The sequence below is a fragment of the Equus quagga genome, chromosome 15 (assembly GCF_021613505.1).
Source record: "Equus quagga isolate Etosha38 chromosome 15, UCLA_HA_Equagga_1.0, whole genome shotgun sequence".
Classification (NCBI taxonomy): Eukaryota; Metazoa; Chordata; class Mammalia; order Perissodactyla; family Equidae; genus Equus; species Equus quagga.
The window spans coordinates 71932624-71953727 of record NC_060281.1 but is presented as its reverse complement, the minus strand read 5'-3'; the positions used below and the strand labels follow the sequence as shown (position 1 = coordinate 71953727).

Here is a 21104-nt window from a genome sequence, read left to right as displayed (position 1 = left end):
CTTCACTGTAAACTGGGTATACACTTCATTAAATTGCAAGAAGGCAGCCTCCATTTTTTGCTACCCTAACAGGAGAATAGAAGAATGTGCTTTTTAGGGATGATTTTACAAAATTTGGGCTCACAAAGTTTTGTTTAAAAATTGACAATATAACAAACTGTACTCACAGCCAATAGCCAGGTAACGGAAAAAGAGCCACCCACTGATCAGTGGTTCCTTCGGGTTCCGGGGTGGTTTGTTCATGATGTCTAGATCAGGAGGGTTGAACCCCAGCGCCGTGGCAGGCAGGCCATCTGTCACCAGATTGACCCAGAGCAGCTGGACAGGAATTAAAGCCTCAGGAAATCCAAGGGCTGCTGTCAGGAAAATACTGTTTCCACCCAAGGAAAGAGAAAGACCCCAATTATTTTTGACCACTATTTAAATAGGACCACCACCCTCTCCTCCTCCATAAAAATCAATGGACAGCAATGATTGCTTGAAATAAGTTTTTTTGGGCAATCATAAAACATCTATTATAACCAATTTCAAATTAAAGTTAACTTTGAGAAGGTCAAGAATTTTGCTCCTTTATGTAGTTACTCATCTCTCTGTTAAAGAGCGTCCTTTGTACTCTGGGGCAGTGCAGACAGCCCTCCTGAAGGCCGGAAGTACCCCTACCTTCTCAAGGGCTTTCTTTTTTTTTTTTTCCAGGAAGATTAGCCCTGAGCTAACTGCTGCCAATCCTCCTCTTTTTGCTGAGGAAGACTGGCCCTGAGTTAACATTCATGTCCATCTTCCTCTACTTTATATGTGGGACGCCTGCCACATCACGGCTTGCCAAGCGGTGCCGTGTCTGCACCTGGGATCTGAACTGGCAAACGCTGGGCCGCTGAAGTGGAACGTGTGCACCCAACTGCTGCGCCATTGGGCTGCACGAGGGCTTCCTTTGTCTTGCCCGACCCTCCCTCCCAACTCGTGCACAAAGACCAACGCTGCTACCATATGAAGAGCAAATGTGGAAAACTGGTCATTACAAGCCCTGATTTTTCGATAAAGGAATACAAGTGATCTATCACAGGGACCCACCAGACAACTTCCCCCACGTTCGACGAGATGAGGTAGCGGATGAACTGCTTCATGTTGTTGTATATTGCCCGCCCCTCCTCGACGGCAGCCACAATGGTGGAGAAGTTGTCATCAGCCAGGACCATCTCGGAGGCGGTTTTAGCCACTGCAGTGCCAGAGCCCATGGCAATGCCAATCTCGGATTTCTTCAGGGCAGGAGCATCATTCACACCATCCCCAGTCTGAAAGGGAACCCGAAGCCTGGTTTACACACACCTGACCACTAACACACACATCCCGGACAAAGGCTCGGCCATCTTGAAGCAAGGGAAATGAATGGAACCAATGAGACCAATGGGGCCCTGGGCAGAAGAGTTAGAGGAGAAATTTTGTTTTTATAAGTTGGTGGCACAAAGCACATTTTACCTGGGAAATGTAAAATTGTCAATAAGCTTACCAAAGAGACTTCAGAGGGAAGTAGAACCAAGGGACTTCAAATTCATTTGTATTATTTTTTATAAAACAAAAAACCTATATGGCAGTCAAGATGAAGTACTTGTGTCCACGTGGATAACCCTCAAGTAGAACAGGTACAGACTGCAAAAATATGTAAACTACAATACGCCATTTATAAACGTCAAAAATATGCAAAAATACTAAATATTCTCTATAGATAGTGAACTATCACTCCCACGTATGTTTTTTATATTTTTACTCAACACCCCACATCAAATTCAGAATGGTGGTTCCCTCTGGGAAGAGAAGGGAAGGGAGAGGAAGGAGGAAGGGAGGAGGAGACCTGTAATACCTGGTTTCAAACAACAAAATTCAATTTTTTTAAAGTAAAGTTTTATAGACAAGTAAGAGAAAGGAAGTATAACACAATGTTAACGTGTGTGGGTGAAAAATCACGTGAGGGGAAGAATACCGAAAAGGCTCCATCAACAGGCAGCTCTTACACAGTGCTTTACCAGTACATCTAATTTCAGGTAGGGGTATCCAAAGATGGGGTGGCAGAGTGCAAATTAGTTATATCTTAAATCAGTGTTTATAAAACTTGAGATACAAACATGCATACTTTAACCAAGACAAAGACTAGACACCACCAAATATTTCTCCTGTAACTGATTCAGAAGGCACTTCTAGATCTTAAACTACTCTAGAATCTCCACTGCATGCAACATCCAGCATGCGAACTACTGGCCAACAGAATCCTAGAGAAATAGCTCAAATCATGACAAAAATCTAGAAATTCCAAAGTTGGGAGCTATGGCCACAAATTTAATGGTCAAATTTAGCATCTGCTGTGTGTGTGTAGTGTGAGTCACCTGTACATGTCCAAAGACACTCACCATAGCTGTAATCTCATCAAAAGACTGAAGAAACTCTACAATTTTAGACTTGTGGGAAGGTTCAACTCGAGCAAAACAGCGGGCATTCAAGCAGGCATCTCTCTGGGCTGAAGGACTGAGCTCATCAAACTCCCGACCTGTAAAAGCCTTTGACGTCACATCCTCGTCCTGCCTGAAGATGCCAATGCGGCGACAGATGGCCACAGCGGTGCCCTTGTTGTCCCCCGTGATCATGATGACCCGGATGCCTGCTTGCCGGCACAGCTTCACAGAAGAGGCCACTTCAATTCTTGGAGGGTCCAGCATGCCCACACAGCCAACGAAAGTCAGATTGGTCTACAGAAAAAGAATCACCTTATGTTCAAACAGGAAATTCTGGTTTTTCCCCTGGTGTGGAACAAGGGCGAGGTTATACATTGAGAACAAAGGTTTCTGCATTTTCTTATGCTAAGTTCTCTAACTTTGACTCTTATCTAAGATTAACATTCACACTACTGATATAAATCCAATCAAGAATAGTATTAATTCTAATTAATCAGAAACGATTAAAAACATCACTACATTCTATTACCAAATCATTTTCATGAGGAATAAGAGCATTTTGATATTGGCCACCTTAGTTCCTTTCATTCAGCACTTCAGGAAGTTACGTACCTGATATGAAAGAATTCTATGAGCAGAAAAGTAGAAGGAGGCTCTCAACTTGGATATTTTGACCTTCAATAACTAATGAACATTTTAAAAATGTTCCCAAATTTTAAAATATCTTAATAGGTTTTACAGTTTAACTCAATTGTAAAACCTATTGATTAATCTACTTTGAGGGTAACAGATTTGTATTAAATTGTTAACGATATATGTTTGAAGCAGCAACCTAAATTATAAAGGTAGTGCCATCCGGCTTGCAGAAAAACAAATAACCTCACCTCTTTCTTGGCAAAAGCAAAACTTATTTGACCTTTTACTGAAGGAGTGCTGTTTAAACACAATGAACGTGCAGGATGTGGGTGAATAAACTTTTCATTAGCTAACCTCATATTTAATAAAGTTGGCAGAGTCCTCCAGGTTCATTTCTTCTCTTCTCAGTGGGTTGTCATGAGTGGCCAGAGCCAGGCATCGCAGTGTGTCGCTGCCACTCCCCCATTCCCGAATAACAGACATGATCTTCTGTTTGACTCCAGGGATCATAGGAACTTTAGTACTTCCAACTCGAATGTGGGTGCACCTATCGATGACACCTTCGGGAGCACCCTGAAAACGTTACAGATTTAGAGCAATAATTGTATTTACTGGCTCACCCAGGGCCCTAATCCTGGTAAGAACGTCTCAAAGGCAATTTGCTGTACTCACCTTCACAAACATTTTGCTCATCGATGTCCGGCTCGGTTTGTTTGGTGTACAATAAACTGACATTGATTTTCTATCACGTGAAAACTCTAGAGTAAATTCTTTTTTCATTAACTGTTTAATGACCTATAAAGAAAACATAAATGGAACACTACTGGACAACAATTTCTGTAAACTTTTCACTTGTTCAACAAATAGTCACTAAGCACCTGTTACGTAATGGGCACTGGGGACACAGCAACGGACAATGAACAAAACAAGTCCTCGCCCTCAGGAAACCTGCCCTCTAGTTTGGAAAAGATAGACGAGAATGTAGAAGTAGATTATAATAAGGGCCATGGAGAAAAAACAGTCTTAAGTAAGGCAGGGAAGGGGGATAGAAAATTTGTGTATGAAAAGATTGCAGTTTTACATAAAGTGGTCAGAAAAAGAGAACACTTGAGTAAAACATGAAGGATGTGGGAGTGTGAGCAGAGAGAAGTGCAGGCTGGTGTGACGTGGCAGGTGTCAAGGAGCCTCCAGGCTGGAACAAAGTTTGCAAGAGAGAGACAGGTGAGAGGTCTAATGGCAGGGGTGGCATAGTGGCTTTTATAACAAGTGAGAAGGGGAAGAAGACAGTGGAAGATTTCAAGCTCTGGCAGTTGTGTTAAGAATCAGCTGAAGGGGGTCAAGAACACCACTGAATACAAATAATCCAAGAGATGATGGTGACTTGGGCCAGGGCAACAGCCCTGGAGGTGGACTGAAGTGGTCCAGAGCACTGCTGCCTCAAAGAAGTTTCTACAGTGACGGAAACGTTGTCAGTGCTCTTCAGGCATCAGTCGTCTGTGGCTAGTAAGCACCTGAATGAAGTGGGGCTAGTCCACTCGAGGAACTGTTATTTTAAGTAAATAGCTTTAGGTGCCTAATGGCTACTGTATTAGGCTTTAGCACATTGACATGCTTAAAATCATGAGACCAGAAGAGGTCATGAGAGTACCTGCAGACAGAAAAGTTCAGGGACTGGCCCCTGGGGCCTTCCTACCCCTGGTGGGATGTGGAAGATCCAGCCAGAGACAGCGGAGGGTCAGGGAGGGAAAGAGAATGAGTGAAGCAATGTGCCAAGGAGGGAGACTGACAGGATCAACTGACAGCTCAGGTAAAACAAGGATTGAGATTTAACTTTTAGATTTAGATTCTGCTGGATTGTCTGTGTATATACAATGTTACCTACAAAATATACTCTATCCTTCCCAATTTTTATATTTTTGATTTCTTTTTCTCCCCTAGTGCATGGACTAGGACTGTCAGCACAACATTGAGTAGAAACGGTAAGTGGAAATTCTTGTGCTGCCATATATTAACAGAGGCTTTGTGTAAACATACCATTAGCTTGAAGACAAGTTTGCTGAGTTTTTATCATAACAGAGATTAAATTTTATCAGATGCCTTTTCTGCATCTACTTAAATGATCTTATGGCTGCCTTTATTCAATTATGTGAATTACACTCATTTTTTGCCCCCTATTCAGACACACATATAATGAATAATTGTAGAAATCCCAAAGAACCCCAGCATCCAATGTGGGCAGTTATGAGTGGACTGAAGTTTGTGGGTTTGCTCAGCCAGGCTGGGTATACTATATAGCTGTCCTCTTAGCCAGAGCTGCCGTACTTAAGCGGCAAAAGGACAATCACCATTAATTCTGCGTTATCTGACTCATGTTTTTCTTACATGTTTAGTTTCCATTAAGCATTTGTACCAACGGCTCTAGCAGACTGAAGGAACGTGTAGTGTTTCTGAGTAAGGTGTGGACCTAGGCACCAGATATATCCTAGGGGGAGAAAAGAACAAAGCCGTGTATTCCACTCTCAGGACAGTCAAGAGCGGTAGTCCTATCTAAACAGGACTTGAGGCCTTACAAGGCTGAGTCCTGGGGCCAGCCCGGTGGCGTAACAGTTAAGTTCAGGGGCTCCGCTGTTTTGGATCCTAGGCATGGATCTATGCATCGTACCTCAAGCCATGCTGTGGTAGGTGTCCCACATATACAAGAGAGGAAGATGGGCACAGATGTTAGCTCAGGGCCAATCTTCCTCAGCAAAAAGAGGAGGACTGGTGGTGGATATAAACTCAGGGCTAATCTTCCTCAGGAAAAACAAAACAAAAAGCCCTGGGTCCTGCCCTCTGTCTCTGAACTATGAAAAGTTCTTGCTTTCTAGGGGGTGGAGGGTTGGCATGAGTCCTTATCTGGGAATTTTCAGTGAATGAGCATCGTGACAGTCATTTCTGATCCTTTTGCTCAGCTGTTGTGGCAAAGGCAGCCATGGAACAAGAAAATGCTTAGTCTGCAGACAAGAGAACAATCTATCCTTATTTGTGGTCATCACTACAGTTAACGCACCCCTTTTAAACTCCATAGTGCTACCTGTCTCCCTCTATTGAGTAGTTACAGGTCTAGAATCAAACAATTCTAAACCTCAGTCTCTGTGAAGCTGAGTCTTCAAGTTGCCTCTGAAGGATTTTGTCACACCAACGAACAATAGAGCTGTCAGACAAGGTGGCTTTGTGAGGGTCGGCCTCTGACTTACCGACAATAGGGGAGTGAGGGCTCTAAAATGGAGACAAGGGGCGTGGACTTGTTTTAGGGAAGCTGCTAAGTCGGGGCAGGATGCCACGGGAGCTGCCCAAGACCCTCGTGGCTATGAGATTGCTAGTTGTGTAGCATGAACTGGTCTACTGTGAAAGATTCTATACTTCAGCTGAGACATCCTCCATTCTGGTGTGAGTTTTTGTTTTCTCAGGACAACATACAGGAGGCAAAACAAGGTGAAGGAAAAAGTACTGGGGCAGGCATCTGGCTCTGCCTTATACCAAGACTGTACCCAAGCCATTGAAAGCCTCAGTTTCCCTGCCTGTGTCAGACTGGACTGGATAGTCCTGAAATCCCTTTCACAGCCTGAGATTTGGTGTGGTCACTAAAAAGTTTATATAGCTAAAGTCCTTAAGAAAATAGATGTGCTCTCCCCAACCTTAGGGTGGATGTGACAAGTGTGATGCTACCCTCCTCCCCAGTACCACACTGCCTCTTAATCTGCCATGGTTTCCCAGGGAAGGATGAAAGAAAGGGTCCATGACACATAAAAGCCTAAATGTAGTGATAGCTGACCATCTAGTACACATGAGCCTTGCTTTTGCAATAACTAGAAAAGGCTATATATGTATATTTTGAAGATTAGCCCTGAGCTAACACCTGCTGCCAATCCATTTTGCTGAGGAAGACGGGCCCTGAGCTAACATCCGTGCCGATCTTCCTCTACTTTATATGTGGGACGCCTACCACAGCATGGCTTGACAAGCGGTGCGTACATCTGCACCCAGGATCCACACCGGTAAACCCCAGACTACTAAAGTGGAGTGCGAACCTAACGCTACACCACTGGGGCAGCCCCTAGAAAAGGCTGTATTTCTACCTCCCATTTCTCCTTATTCCACCAGAAAACCCTAACTGAGAACAAAGAAGTGCTATAAAGAGGTACCTCCAGTACCAACTGGCAGCCATTCGGTGATGACAGGTAGGTCTGACATTAGAGGAGGTTATGTGCAGCAGAACTCAATTCTGTAGGCATCTAAGCTCTAAAGCTCTGAGGCAGGAGGTTCTGGGAATTGGTCTGGAAGACCCACTTTAGGTTCTTATAGCTGTGTAGACCCTGGACTACATGAAGATGGTATGGTGTTCACCCTGTGCAGAGGGGCTGGTGTGTTTCTGGGGTGGTGGCTTGGGAGTGGGTGGGACCAGACAGACTTTGGGGTCTGACTTTTTTCTGACATCTCTTCTCCTCCTGCTTGGCTGCTGTGAGGACAATCAGTCTCTTAATGCACCTTCTCTGGCTTCAGTGGTTCCCATTCTTGAGCTTCCTTAGCTTGCCTCTTGGCCTCATGCTTCTTCTCTACCCCTCGTTCTACTTCCACTTGCTGCTGCCTGTCACTCCTGACCTTCATGTACTGTAACATCTTGTTTGCAGACTGCTTACACTGCTTCTCATCCAAGCACTCACTCACCACACTCTGGCCAGAAAAAAGGAGGTTATCACTGAGGTCCGTTCAACCAGCATCACCACGACCAAAAACAAGCTGGTCAGCAGTGAGCTGGACCTGAGCTCAGCAGCCTGAAAGAGGTCCCTGTCAAGGAGCTGCTGCCCTCCCAGGTCACTATGCTGCATCTGTCTTGTAATAAAATGCTACTGGATTGTGTGGCCTCACATGTGTGGGGATCTAGACCAGAGTTAAGACAATCTGCAACAGCTGCTGGCAGACACTGGCCATCTGCTCAGCCTTCAGCACCTGGATCTCTTCAACAGACTAGTCCATCCTTTCCTGCCTGCCTCTTTGCTCAGCCCAGGAATCAAAGGCTCTGACAGGCAGAGGGAAAGGACTGAGGGGCCATGCATTTGTCCAGTGTTCTCACACCTAACAGACACACCTGCACTGCCACCACACTGACTGACCTTTGTTAAGCTAGCCTTGTAGTCATGGCAATTCTGCTTGTTATATTACTATATATACTTTTAATATATTACTAGACTTGATTTGCTAATATGTTGGGAATCTTTACATCTCTATTATGAAGGATATTAGTTTGTAACTTCCTTTTCTTGTCACATCCACATCAGGTTTTGGTATTAGGGTTATGCAGGCCTCATCAAATGAATTGAGAAGGGTTTCATTTTACACTTTCTTGTAGACTGTGTAAAACAGATATTTCTTAAATCTTTGTAGTCTGTGTAAAACTGGCATTTATTTCTTAAAGCGTTTGGCAGAATTGGGCCTGGTAAATTTTTGTGGGGGTAGATTTTTAATTACAGATTCAATTAATTTGATATAGGATTATTCCATTTTTCTTGAGTCAGTTTAGAAAGTCGTGCGACTGAAAGGATTTGTCAGTTTCTTCTAGGTTGTCTAATTTATTGGTATAAAATAGTTCATGAGAGGTTTCTGATCTTGCCTATTATTTCCCTTCTACTTGTATTTAATGTGCTGGTTTTCTGTTTTCTTCAGATGGAAGCTTTTATCACTGATTTTTAACATTCTTTTATAGTATGTGCACTTACAGCTATACATTTTCCTTGAAATGATGCTTTTAGCTACATCCTCCAATTGTCATATGGTTGTGTTTTCAATATTGTTTAGTTCAAAATATTTTCTAATTTCCACTGTGGTTTCTTCTTTCACCCATGGATTACTTAAGAGTGTTAACTTCAAAATATTTGGGGAATTTGCTAGTTATCTTTTTGTTATCAATTTCTAGTTTAACTCTTTTGTGATGGTTATACAGCAACTCTCTGTATGATTTCAACCCTTTGTACTTCTGCTGAGTCTTGCTTCATGGATCAGCAATACAGTCTATTCTGGTGAACATTCCTTATACAGCTGAAAAGCATATTAGAAGGAACATAATAGAAATAAGGATTAGGTTGAGTGTATTTATAGCATCGTGCAAATCTTCCATATCCTTACTGATTTTCTTTCATCTGCTTGTTCTATCAGTTGAAATAGGTTATGTTAATCTCTAACTCCCATTGTGGATTTCTCTATTTTTCCTTTTATTACTGTCAATTTTTGCTTCATGTATTTTAAATGTGCTATTAGGTATATACACATAAATCACTTGACTTTATATTTAGCACAAGGCAAGGTCATGGGGAACTTTGACAAGAGGTTTTGACAGACTGAAGAGGCAAAAGCTTCACTAGAATGAATTCAAGAGAATGGGAGGTATGAAACAAGAGAATACATAAAAACAGCCCTTTTGAGAAGTTTACCGTAAAAGAAAAGTAGTAAGGGACTGAAGTGGGAAGTAAAATCAAAACCAAGTTTTAAGAGGAACGTATTCTTATTTCTCCCATGCTGATGAAGAAGATCCAATAGAGAGGGAAAATGGAGGGTGCAGGAGAGAGGTGCTGGGGGCTCACTGCACAAGGAGCAGCTGGTTTTCATCATTTTACCTGAGTGTGACTATGGGGAGGAGATATTACGAGTCTGAGAAGATAAGGTATAAACTTAGTTGTCTAAGATAGTAGGAGAGTGAATGGACTACGGATGTATGGTATGAGTGATGGGCAGCATGAACAATACACCAAGCTCAAATACTGACCGAGTTGCAGGCATTTGCTCGTTCTATTTTAGAAAGACCTTTCAATTCGGTATCAAATACATTCATCTTCTCTACCAGGCAAGTGAGAGCCGTCTCTGTAGCTTCTCCAACTTTTTCATACACACCCTTTGCCTGTATTGGTTAAAGGCACAGAAAGTGCAAAAATGGAAAAGTAGTAAACAAGTAAGTTTTTTCTTAATGCAGACTTTTTTCCATAGGAGGACAACCTGTCTTCTGTTGCATGATGATTCTGTGGGCCATTTTTATCCTATTCTGGAGCACAGGATCCAGATAATTAAAAATATACTCGAAGCACAGGTGTTCAATTTTATCTTATTCTAACAATAGGTTTTTCATTTCCCTTAACTTCAAGAAGCAGTATTAATTCAAACAGAGCTTTCAAATAGTATTTGTAATTCCATGTCATTACTTATTCTACAGAATTTACATTCTGTTTCTGACGGGGACTAGCTTGCCTTTTAAATAGAAACCAAAGGGGTTATCTATTTATAATTATAAAGGGAATAAAAAAGGATTTCTATTGGTTAAATTTTATATTAGTATTTTACCACCATCATCATCAAAACAACCCTCTGAGCCTCAGCGTGTCCTCAAGGATATCTTATAAAGCAAGTTCGATACCCTATACACTTCCAGGAGAACATTTTCTATCCTGGATTTTATTCATTTATAGTAACCAAACTATAAATAGCTGAGAACATGATGTATACTACAATTCTTGGTTAAGTAGCTGCAATGCTCAAAGAGGGTATATGAAAAGCTCTCAGCTTTCTTTGGCTAGGTCATGTTGACTCTGATCGAGATAGGCTCTTGAATGGAAAGGGGAAATAAAATCAGGAACCCTTACTTTCAAAAGGGAGGAAGGAAGGCTGGATTTTCATTCCACCCACCCCACCCTTGAACGAGGCACAGCCAGGTCTAGTTTCTCATTTATGAGGAGTCTTACCTCATTGTAATCCAAAGCAGAGTCATTACAAAGAGCACAAATTGTTGCCAATTCTACAAGACCATCATATTGATGACATTTCACTGGTTTATCATCTTTATGCCTATCAAAAGAAAAAACACTCAGAACACAGTGTGGCCATCTCTAGTGATTTTTACTTAATTATTTAATAACATAAATAGAATCTGTGGACAAGAGACTGGCACGTATTCAAAAAAACTGAGGATGGCTCTTAGAAATCTGATGCTGGAGACAAGAGAATGTGTCTCTGATATCAGGAATCAATGGCTAAAGATTAGAAATTCTTAGTTCATGAAATTCCTCCACCACTGGTATCAAAAAAGAGCAAACAGAAACCTTACTTCAAAACTTAGGCTTCAAAAGAGAGCTAAATAAAGATGAAAAAGGTCATTGGCTTATGACCTGTGTTCTAAGTGTGTATTGCATTTGTTTTTAAAAAAATTTACTATGCCAGTAACTGATGACATGAGCTACAGTTGGAAAACTGCCTCAACTTTTTTAGATACACTGCAAATCTATACAAGTACCAAACGGCCAATGGATCCTTTAAATGATAAGGAGGGTTTACTCACACTTCTCCAATAGGTGCATATGTTGATCCAGTTATGGTAAACTCGTTAAGGGAACAAGTATCACCTTCAACTTTGTCCAGAATGAACATCTACAGAAAAAAAAAAAAAGCTGAAGTCTTTACAAGGTATAATAAATATGCTAGAAAAAATAATCTTTCCTAAGACAAAAAAAGCTTTTCTCATTTAAGAAAAGTTTTAATGAAACTTATTAATTGAAGCCCAGCATGAGTAGTATTGTCCCTTATTCCAACTAGATACTATTTAATACTGCCTCTCCCATCCATCTAACCATCTGAGAAACAGGACCACTGAGGTGCTGAATAAATAGTAAGCAGCAGTGGCCCCAAAGACACAGAAGACCCCCCCCCCCATGAAACCTGACTTACGAGGACTCTGGGTCAGTCAATTCCAAAGACTCAGCAGTACTCTTTAGAATGTTCAGAATTCCAAATTTCAAATGGCTGGCTGAGAAAGTGATATTAGGGAGTCCTGCCTTAGACTAAGAGTACAAGCTGGGAAGAATAAACTCACATTTCAGAGTTGCATAAACAGTCCCTGAGTAAAATAAGACAGATTGCTTCTCTGCTCCTTCCCACTTATTTTTATGGTGGCAATAGCTCATTTTCTATGAAGCTGCATAACTACACGTATACAGTAAGGAGCCCACAGAGCTGAATGACCTGATGTTACCAAGACAATACCGATGGAAGCATGCTTAGGAAAGAATTCTAAATTTTATAGAATAATAAAGTGACACGAATTAAGTTTCTTAAAGATGAGGTTTTTTCTTGGTTTGCTTTCCAATTATAATTCAGAAGCCCAGTTTGGAAGACTGAGATTTAGATTTGTGTTTTCATTGCAAATTGAAACTGTAAAACCTTCTCTTAAAACAAAAGATACAAAAACAGGCAAAGTGATACTTCAACTACACTTTATCATACCAAGATCTCTCTGAAATATGAGCAATTAAGAATATGATCAAACCATTCTACAATAAGGAATTTTAAAAGTGTTAAACTCAAGTTAAAAAGAGCCATGTAATGCTTTAAAAACATCTTTTCAGAGCATTCCAACTCATATTCAATAAGAAAATCAGCTCGCCTTCATTTTAAAATAACTTCCTTTGCCTCACAAGATTTGCTTGTTATATAGCATATACTTTTAAATTCCAAAAGCTTCATTCCATACTTTTGGAATGCCAGAACTAAATCAACCAACCTTGGAACCGAACTAAAGTTATAAGCCATACAAAACTTTTTTAAAAAATAAAAATATATAATGGGATTTAAAAACTGTAATGACTCCTGATAAAAGGCTCTAATTCAAACACATACAACCACTGTGTCAAATGAGGAAAAAGATCCATGTCCAAGGTCACATGCCGCAAGATCACGTACTCCTACAATTTTTTTTCTAACAGATACAACACCTAAAAAAGGGAAGCTTGTCAAAGGGCTCTTTCCAAAGATGTTTGACATTTTATAGAAGAGGAAATAAAGGGCCAGAGAGGTTAAAGGATGTGCTCAAAGTTACACAATTATTCAGTGGAAGAGACAGGCCCAGGTTTAACTACCAATCTTTCCTAAGTTCTGTGACCTTCAGTCACTTAACTTCTCAGAGCCTTAGTTTTCTAGCCTCTTGAGCAGGATTACCATATGATCCAGAGAAAGTCACATGTGAAAACAAATTAAGTGCACTAGGCGTAGCAAAGCAAGTTGGCATTATCATTGCTACACATCATGCCACTTCTTTAATGATACTGTTTATAAAAAGTGAAACTCTTTACGTCTATACCAGAGTCCAAAATACTCTGAGATATTCAGAATTCTAACCCACATTAACTAAATCTGAATGCACTTGGGCATTTTAGATTTCAAGCAAGTAGAACATTTCGGAGCTGCATGATGAAAGTACCCCTAAGTTAAGGGCAGTTATGCAATCCTCTGCAAGAAGCCTCCTGTAGGAGACTGATTAGCATCAGCTTTCTGCCGCTGAGGCAGAACAGAACAAAGAGCCAGGCTGTTTAATAGAAGAAAACATTTTAAATCAAACCAGTTTTTTCTTCTTTTTTACGATTGGCACCTGAGTTAACATCTGTTGCCAATCTTTTTTTTCCTTCTTCTCCCCAAAGCCCCCCAGTACATAGTTGTATATTCTAGTTGTGGGTGGCTCTGGTTGTGCCACGTGGGACATCACCTCAGCGCAGCCTGACGAGTGGTGCCACATCCAAGCCCGGGATCCGAACCAGCAAAACCTGGGCTGCTGAAGAGGAGTGCGCGAACTTAACCACCCAGCCTCGGGGCCAGCATCCCAAAAAATTGTTTATTATTGTGGACTCCGTTTTCTTCTTAGTTTGATATTTGATTTGCTGCCACAACTTTGAAATTAAAAATTTTTATTTTTTTAATTTTTATCTATTTTTTAAGATTTTATTTTTTCCTTTTTCTCCCAAATCCCCCCAGTACGTAGTTGTATATTTCAGTTGTGGGTCCTTCTAGTTGTGGGATGTGGGATGCTGCCTCAGCATGGCTTGTTGAATGGTGCCACGTCCGCGCCCAGGATTCAAACTGGTGAAACCCTGGGCCACCAAAGCAGTGCGTGAACTTAACCACTTGGCCATGGGGCCAGGCCCGAAATTAAAAAATTTTTAAAGATTACAGTTTAACACACTGCCTACTTTCATGGATATAACGACTATTCTGAGGAATTAAAGCTTTCAGAAAGTTTAAACACTTTCCGGGGGCGGAGGCGGGGAACCAAACAGGAAACATGAAATTCCCTTCTCCCCAAAACAATCAGCTTTTAGCTGATTCATCCAACCTTTTCTGGTTCCAAGGAATGAGAACATAGGTAGCTCAGTCGAACCCTGCATCTACTGGAGAAACCCAAGACAAACTAGAAGCTTACCCACTGGAGAGACAGAACACCCCAATCTGTTTTAAACATCTGTTCATTAATCTTAAATCTGGGTTTGCACTACACAAAGAGTTGAGGGTATGTAGATCTAAAACCATCATCACAAATTTAAATTTGGCAAGATAAAGATTCAGAGGGTTTAATTATATTAAACAAAAACAATTTCTAATGCTAAAAAACATTATCCAAAACCTGGAGACGATGACTCCACGTCCTTTCAATGTCATTCAGAAGCATTACGTAACAGGCCCACTCAAAGATTTAGTACTCTAGAAAAATGTAACATTGTTTCACTGTGCTATTTATTATTAATTAAGGGCTCATGTTATGCGAAGCTGTGGATTTGTGTCCTGTAGAAAAGACAACCTGTAGTACTTCCCTAAAGGATATTAACCAGTTTTGGTCATCTAACATACAGCAATTCTCTTCTAAGACTGAGTACTTCCTCAAATGCTTTTGTAATCAGTTTTACCATCTTACTGATTTCCTCATTAATTAATGAACCAAACAGACTCTTTGACATGTGTCCACTCAGGTTGCATGAGTCGTCTACCTTTTGGAAAATTATACTTTGACCTATACAAAGTTGTTTAAATAAAACCTAGGGAAATTGAATTATATGGAAGAACTTCACTCAGCTGTATATCATTATATTATTTCTTTAGTTCTTACTTTTCTAAGGGCAGGTTTAAACAGTTCCTTTTCTACCCCCAAGTGATGGTCAAAACAACCTAAGGAAGGATGAATATAGAATGAAGTTAAAGGCAATTATTTACTTTTCAAGAAAGCATGTCTCATTCAATGTGTTATGGAAATACCAATTAGAATTTTAGGGACACACATACACTTAGAGACAGAGGGACAGGGAAATATAAAAGGAGCTTCGTGACCTAACACATTTACAGACTGCCCCAATACAGGTAGAGTCATACACTGCTCAACAACAGGGATACCTTCTGGGAAATGCATCTTTAGGCAATTTCATTGTTGTGCAAAGATCATAGAGAGTGCTTATCCACACCTAGAGGGTACAGCTTACCACACACCCCAGTTATGTGGTACTAACCTCATGGGACCACTGTCGTATATGTGGTCTGTCGTTGACCAAAGTGTCATTATGTGGCCCACGACTGTTTATCAGCCATGCAGATATCCTTTATTTCATGAAATAGTTTTAGAAATTAAATGATTAATTCTTCTGAAGTATTACAAATTTCCTTGGGCTCACGCTACATATACAACTCAATTTATCTAAAGCACAGAAAAAGCTATCAAATTATAACTCAAAGGTTTTGATGGCATAAGGGCATACTGTTAGTATGTATAAATCACCACCACCAGGAAAGATTCTTAAATTACTCCTACTTACCCTGCAGACTGACATCTGGTTTGTTGTAAGTGTACCAGTCTTGTCTGAGCAGATAACAGAAGTACAACCAAGGGTTTCTACTGAGGGGAGGCTTCGAACAATGGCATTTTTCTTTGCCATTCTGCGAGTTCCAAGAGCCAGGCAGGTGGTGATGACAGCAGGTAGACCTTCAGGAATGGCTGCTACAGCCAGGGCCACTGCAATTTTAAAGTAGTAAATAGCACCTCTGATCCAGGAGCCTCCATGAACTGGGTCATTGAAGTGCCCAATGTTTATGATCCAGACTGCAATGCAAATAAGGGAGATGACTTTGGAAAGCTGTTCCCCAAACTCATCTAGTTTCTGCTGGAGAGGTGTTCTCTCCTGTTCCGTTGCCACCATTTCATCCCGGATCTTGCCAATCTCAGTGTTAACTCCAGTTGCCACAACCACTCCCATAGCTTTGCCAGCAGCAATGTTTGTGCCCTAGGACAGAAGTAGAGAATTGATTACAAGATTAATACCACACCACACTTAAATACTGACTAGTAAACTCAGACTAGTGTAGCTTTTGACTAGAGCATCCAGATTCTCTCACCACATTCTACCGGGCCTGCCAGAGGCTACTATTCAGAGAACCAACCATCCAACTTTGATAATGCGCAATACCTCATGCAGGATGGTGCGGTATAGCTCTCCCTGATTCTCATTTCATGTGGGACCTACTTGCCCCAGAGTAGCTCTACAGTGACCCACCTGGAATCTCGATTCACAACATTGAGACTGGTTTATAGGCTAGATTTGGGTTGGAGCACCGTTCTAAACCCTCTGGGTTCCCAATTTCTTTTTCTTTAATTTTTAATTTTTTTTTTGCCAATTTAATATTTTTTTCTTCCTCCTTCTCCCCAAACCCCCCTGGTACATAGTTGTAGATTCTCAGTGTAGGTCCTTCTAGTTCTGCTATGTGGGACACTGCCTCAGCATGGCTTGATGAGTGGTGCCACATCCCCGCCGAAGCAGAATGCGTGAACTTCACCACTTGGCCATGGGGCCAGCTCCCCGCCCAGTTTCTTAAACTCCATACAGCTCTCAACTCTAAGCATTCTCCACCTCTGGCTCTAACAGCTCAACCTCCCCTCCTTTTATCACCTATAATAAAGAAGGGAAACCAGCACCATGGGTTCCCTTGAGGACCTCCACTCACGCACTGGCATTCAAAAATCAATGAAGTATGAGTTCTCTCCTCACCCCACTTCAGCTAGTGTTGGAATGACACTGCTTCATTACTTTCATTGTAACTCTATAGCACTTTACTTACCGTGGGTGGTTAGGCTCCCATACTAACCCACAAAAGCCTACCACTTGAAATAACATTTTAAATTCCAAAGAAGCAAAATTTATAAATTGTAAAAATTTTTATTTCAAAAAAATTTAACAGGAGAGTTGAAACAGTACGTACAATGAACATCCATTTTACTTTTCACAGACTCACCAATTATTAATGGTGCCACATTTGCTTTCTCTCTAAATACATACCTTTTTTATTGTGGACCACATACATGTATCATCCACATTTTGAAAACATCCTTTATAGGCTAAGCCTTCTCCAAACAAATCAAGTTTTCCACTAGGTTTACAGATAAAGAGTTTAAAGATGTTTGACCTGATCTTTTATTTTAATCCTCAAAAACTTGCCAATTAAAACAAAAAACATCTAGGTCACACATTCTACCATTCTGACAGCTAAGAGTGATCACGAAGAGTAGGATTATCCTTTGGAATAACAGCCAACACTTCCTAAGTTTGACCACTAGAAGGTAAGCAGTGAAAAAAAAAATCTGTAGACTTAAAACTCTGCGAATGTCTCCAAATAAAAATACATTTGATAAAGTATTACTTACAGAAAAGAGCATGTTCTTCTTATCTTGGTTGACAGCCCGTGGGTCAGGGACAGGGTCAGTGTGCTTGATGACAGAGACAGATTCACCTAAGCAGGTGGTAAGACAGAAGGGATGGTCAGACCTGTGCAATCCACACCTAGAATCTGGGAACCCTCATCTACTTATGCCACTACTACTCTCAGGAAAAGGAATAAAAGGCCCAATTTATTCAGAGGTAAACTAGTAAAATTTAGTATTAGAAACTAATTTCAGAGCAAGGAATGTCAGGATTAAAATCAATACAATTTCAAAATAAAGGAACTTAATTTTGAAGTAAAATCCCAGTCAATTACCTTTATTTTTTGGAGTAACTGTTCAAATTTAGTTTATTTTCAGGTATCATTTTACACTCTAATACTGTGAATATATACTTATATATATTTGTTGTATACTTATATATACATACACTCTAATACTTTAAAAAAAGTGAAGGTATATTTATTTTTAATGAGTTCAACTATAGATACAGTGCATGAATAATGAGGATCATCCGCTGGGAAGCCTGTTTTTGTTCAATATTGCCAAAGGTGAAAAATGAAAACATTGTTTTAGAAATATTTACATGCACTAATCAGACCATTCTATTTCAGTAACATTAGAAAACAGCAATCAGTAGTTGCACTAAAAAGAGCACATGGTATAAAGGACTACTTAGAACTTTTACAATGTCTTATCGAATCTGGTTTCAATTTTACTTAATATCACTTATGAAATATACAATCAGGGTCAGTCTGAGTGATGTGAAAATGGCTCCAGTTGTTAATTTAAATTTCAGGCAGGAAACTTCACTCTCGATATTTAACAAAAGAATTTGGTTCTTCAATCTAGCCTAAAACTACAGTATGATTATTTTAACAAAAAAATGACATTCAAGAAACTCGGTGAAAAGTTTTAAAATGCTAATTATTTCTTCAGGCAAACTATGAGAATTTCATGCATATAACCCAACCAATTCCCCAACATTTTATGGCTTAATCAACTTCCAGCTTGTTGCTGCTACTGGGAGTCTTGGTAGATAAGCTATTCATAAATAAACAATAAAAAATACAGAGCCCAGGTTATTCACATTACTACCTCTATGACATTAGTTGCTTTTCAAAACTGATGATCAGATAAATCTTGATCATCTTTGGATTTTATATTTACTCTCTATTTAATTCAGGTTAGTACAGTGTTTATCTTCTGACCACCTTCCTTCCAGTTAATATGAACCCTCCACCCTAGACTGTGCCTTTATCAAATAGAAATATGAAAATATTCCAAACAATCCCAAATCTAAGAGTGCAAACTTTAGGTAGTAAAACATTCACCATTTTTGGACTTGCTAACTTTGGTTAACTGTACATTTGATTATTGCAAAGTCTGTTAGATGTGAGATTAGCATTCCCTCAGTGAAAAAAAATTACAGCTCTGGAGTCATTTTTCCTTGCCTGGGAAAAGAAGTTTCCACAAAACAGAGACACAATACTTTGACCTAAAGATAATTACCTCTGCTAATGAAGGAATTTGTGTAACCTTTTAAAAAAAAGTAAAAACATAATGGTGATTTTTGGTAAAAACTAATTTTTGATAAAATTAAAAGATAGAAGCCCTATGAGACGAAAGCCAAGTTCGTTTTGCTTTTAAATCATGCCTTTAAACTCCATACGTTAGCAAAAAGCCTAACTGATAAAGCACTAAAAAATAACTATCTTGAAGAGGATTAAGATGGGATACTACAAAGGGACAGTGCAAGAGTCGACTCTATTAGCATGGGCTGTGAGAGAGGCTTAAGAAACTCAATGACCTTCCAATACATAATATTTACCTGTGAGAATTGACTGGTCAACTCTTAGAGTAGTAGATTTGATGGAAGTTAATCTTATATCAGCAGGAACTTTGTCACCAACTAATTGGAGAGAAAAAAGGCAGCTAAAATAAGGGACTTTTGCAATCATGTTTTGAAGAGATGAATCTGTCTCCAAATAAAACACAATTTTTAAAGAAAATAAATACCCCGTATACAGCACAAATACATAAAAATCTGTTAGAATAAGCAAGATAACTTATCCTCAGAGTCATAAAAATTCTTGCTGGATAGATACAAGATTTGAATTACATAAGAAGAAAGAGAGTGATGCTTGAGGAAACCTCTAAGTATACGTTATTTACACACACACACACACACACACACAGAGGGGATAGTGAAGGGGACTGAGATATATATGCCATGGTTTATTCCAAAAGAAAAGCTAAGTATCATGAGTAGGAAGCAAATGGCTCTTTAAAAAGATGTTCAACTAATCTCACTCATAAGAGGGATGCAAAATAAAACTACATGGAGACACCACTTTTAAACTCTCAAATTGACAAACCAGAGTTGAGAAAATGCACCAATGTATAGAAACAGGGACTCTTATACAGGGTGACTATAAGATCTGAAAATTTTAGGGTTCTTTTTTTTAAAGATTTCATTTTTCCTTTTTCTCCCCAAAGCCCCCAGGTATATAGCTGTATATTTTCAGTTGTGGGTCCTTCTAGTTATGGCATGTGGGATGCCACCTCGGCATGGCTCAAGAGCAGTGCCATGTCCATGCCCAGGATCTGAACCAGTGAAACCCTGGGCCACCAAAGCGGAGCGCGCAAACTTAACCCCTTGGCCACAGAGCCAGCCCCTGGAAATTTTAGTTTTAATAAGAAAAAAAAAACCCAAAACCAAGCCAGAGGCATAAATCACTCATAGGCAAGTTGCCTGAGCAGAGTAATGAAAATTCTATGTTAGTGCACTGCTAACAAGGGCAAACTGAATGTGTGTAACGTCACTAAACATATCATGTAACATTAACAGTCCATTTAGTACTTATAATTCAACTGTGCTTCCAGGCTTTGTGACCACCCTGCATACATTGCTGAGTAAGAAAAGACTGTTACAAAATCTCTGGAGGGCAATTTGGCAGTATATATCTAAACTGCAACGCACAATCTCTTACCCCACAAATTCCACTACGAGGAATTTATTCTACAGATATACTCACACAATATATGGTTAGTCCCGCACAGTTTTTTTAAATTAATAGTAGAAAGATGAGACAACTCTATTCATACTAAAGTGACAATTTCTAAGATATACTGTGTATTAAGTGAAGAAAACACAAGAGTGAGGCATCAAGTGTATGGAGCTTCCACTGGTCTAAGGAAATGCCTCTGGGAAGGTATAACAAACTGGTAACACTAGGTAGGTGGGCACAGGTGGAGGGAGACTTTTAACCTTGTACCCTTTGTTACCTTTTGAAATCTGAACTATCAAATAAATGAATAAATCTTTTGCATAACCTCTAGAAGATCTTCAAGTCAACTGAGTCTTCTTTTCTGTGCCAAAGAGTTCCTTGAATAGCTCTTAAAGGCCCATGTCTCAGCCCCTTTCCTTGATGAGTATAAAGCAAATGCCACAACGCAGACCCAGGAAGAGATAAATCCATTGCTTT

The 21104-nt window shown here is 40.0% G+C and overlaps 1 protein-coding gene across 2 annotated transcripts in view; it reads right to left on the bottom strand.

Moving 5' to 3' along the window:
* ATP2A2 (ATPase sarcoplasmic/endoplasmic reticulum Ca2+ transporting 2) overlaps positions 1-21104 on the bottom strand; it is a 58715-nt gene that overhangs the window by 7586 nt on the left and 30025 nt on the right. For both annotated transcript variants that reach the window (XM_046640118.1, XM_046640119.1), the window contains exons 6-16: positions 19448-19528; positions 17602-17687; positions 15722-16186; positions 11437-11525; positions 10844-10946; positions 9877-10008; positions 3750-3872; positions 3432-3650; positions 2400-2735; positions 1069-1289; positions 168-370 (exon numbers count right to left, since the gene is read on the bottom strand). In XM_046640118.1, the coding sequence (XP_046496074.1) occupies positions 168-370; positions 1069-1289; positions 2400-2735; positions 3432-3650; positions 3750-3872; positions 9877-10008; positions 10844-10946; positions 11437-11525; positions 15722-16186; positions 17602-17687; positions 19448-19528 (2058 nt within the window). The remainder of the gene's footprint in view (positions 1-167; positions 371-1068; positions 1290-2399; positions 2736-3431; positions 3651-3749; positions 3873-9876; positions 10009-10843; positions 10947-11436; positions 11526-15721; positions 16187-17601; positions 17688-19447; positions 19529-21104) is intronic.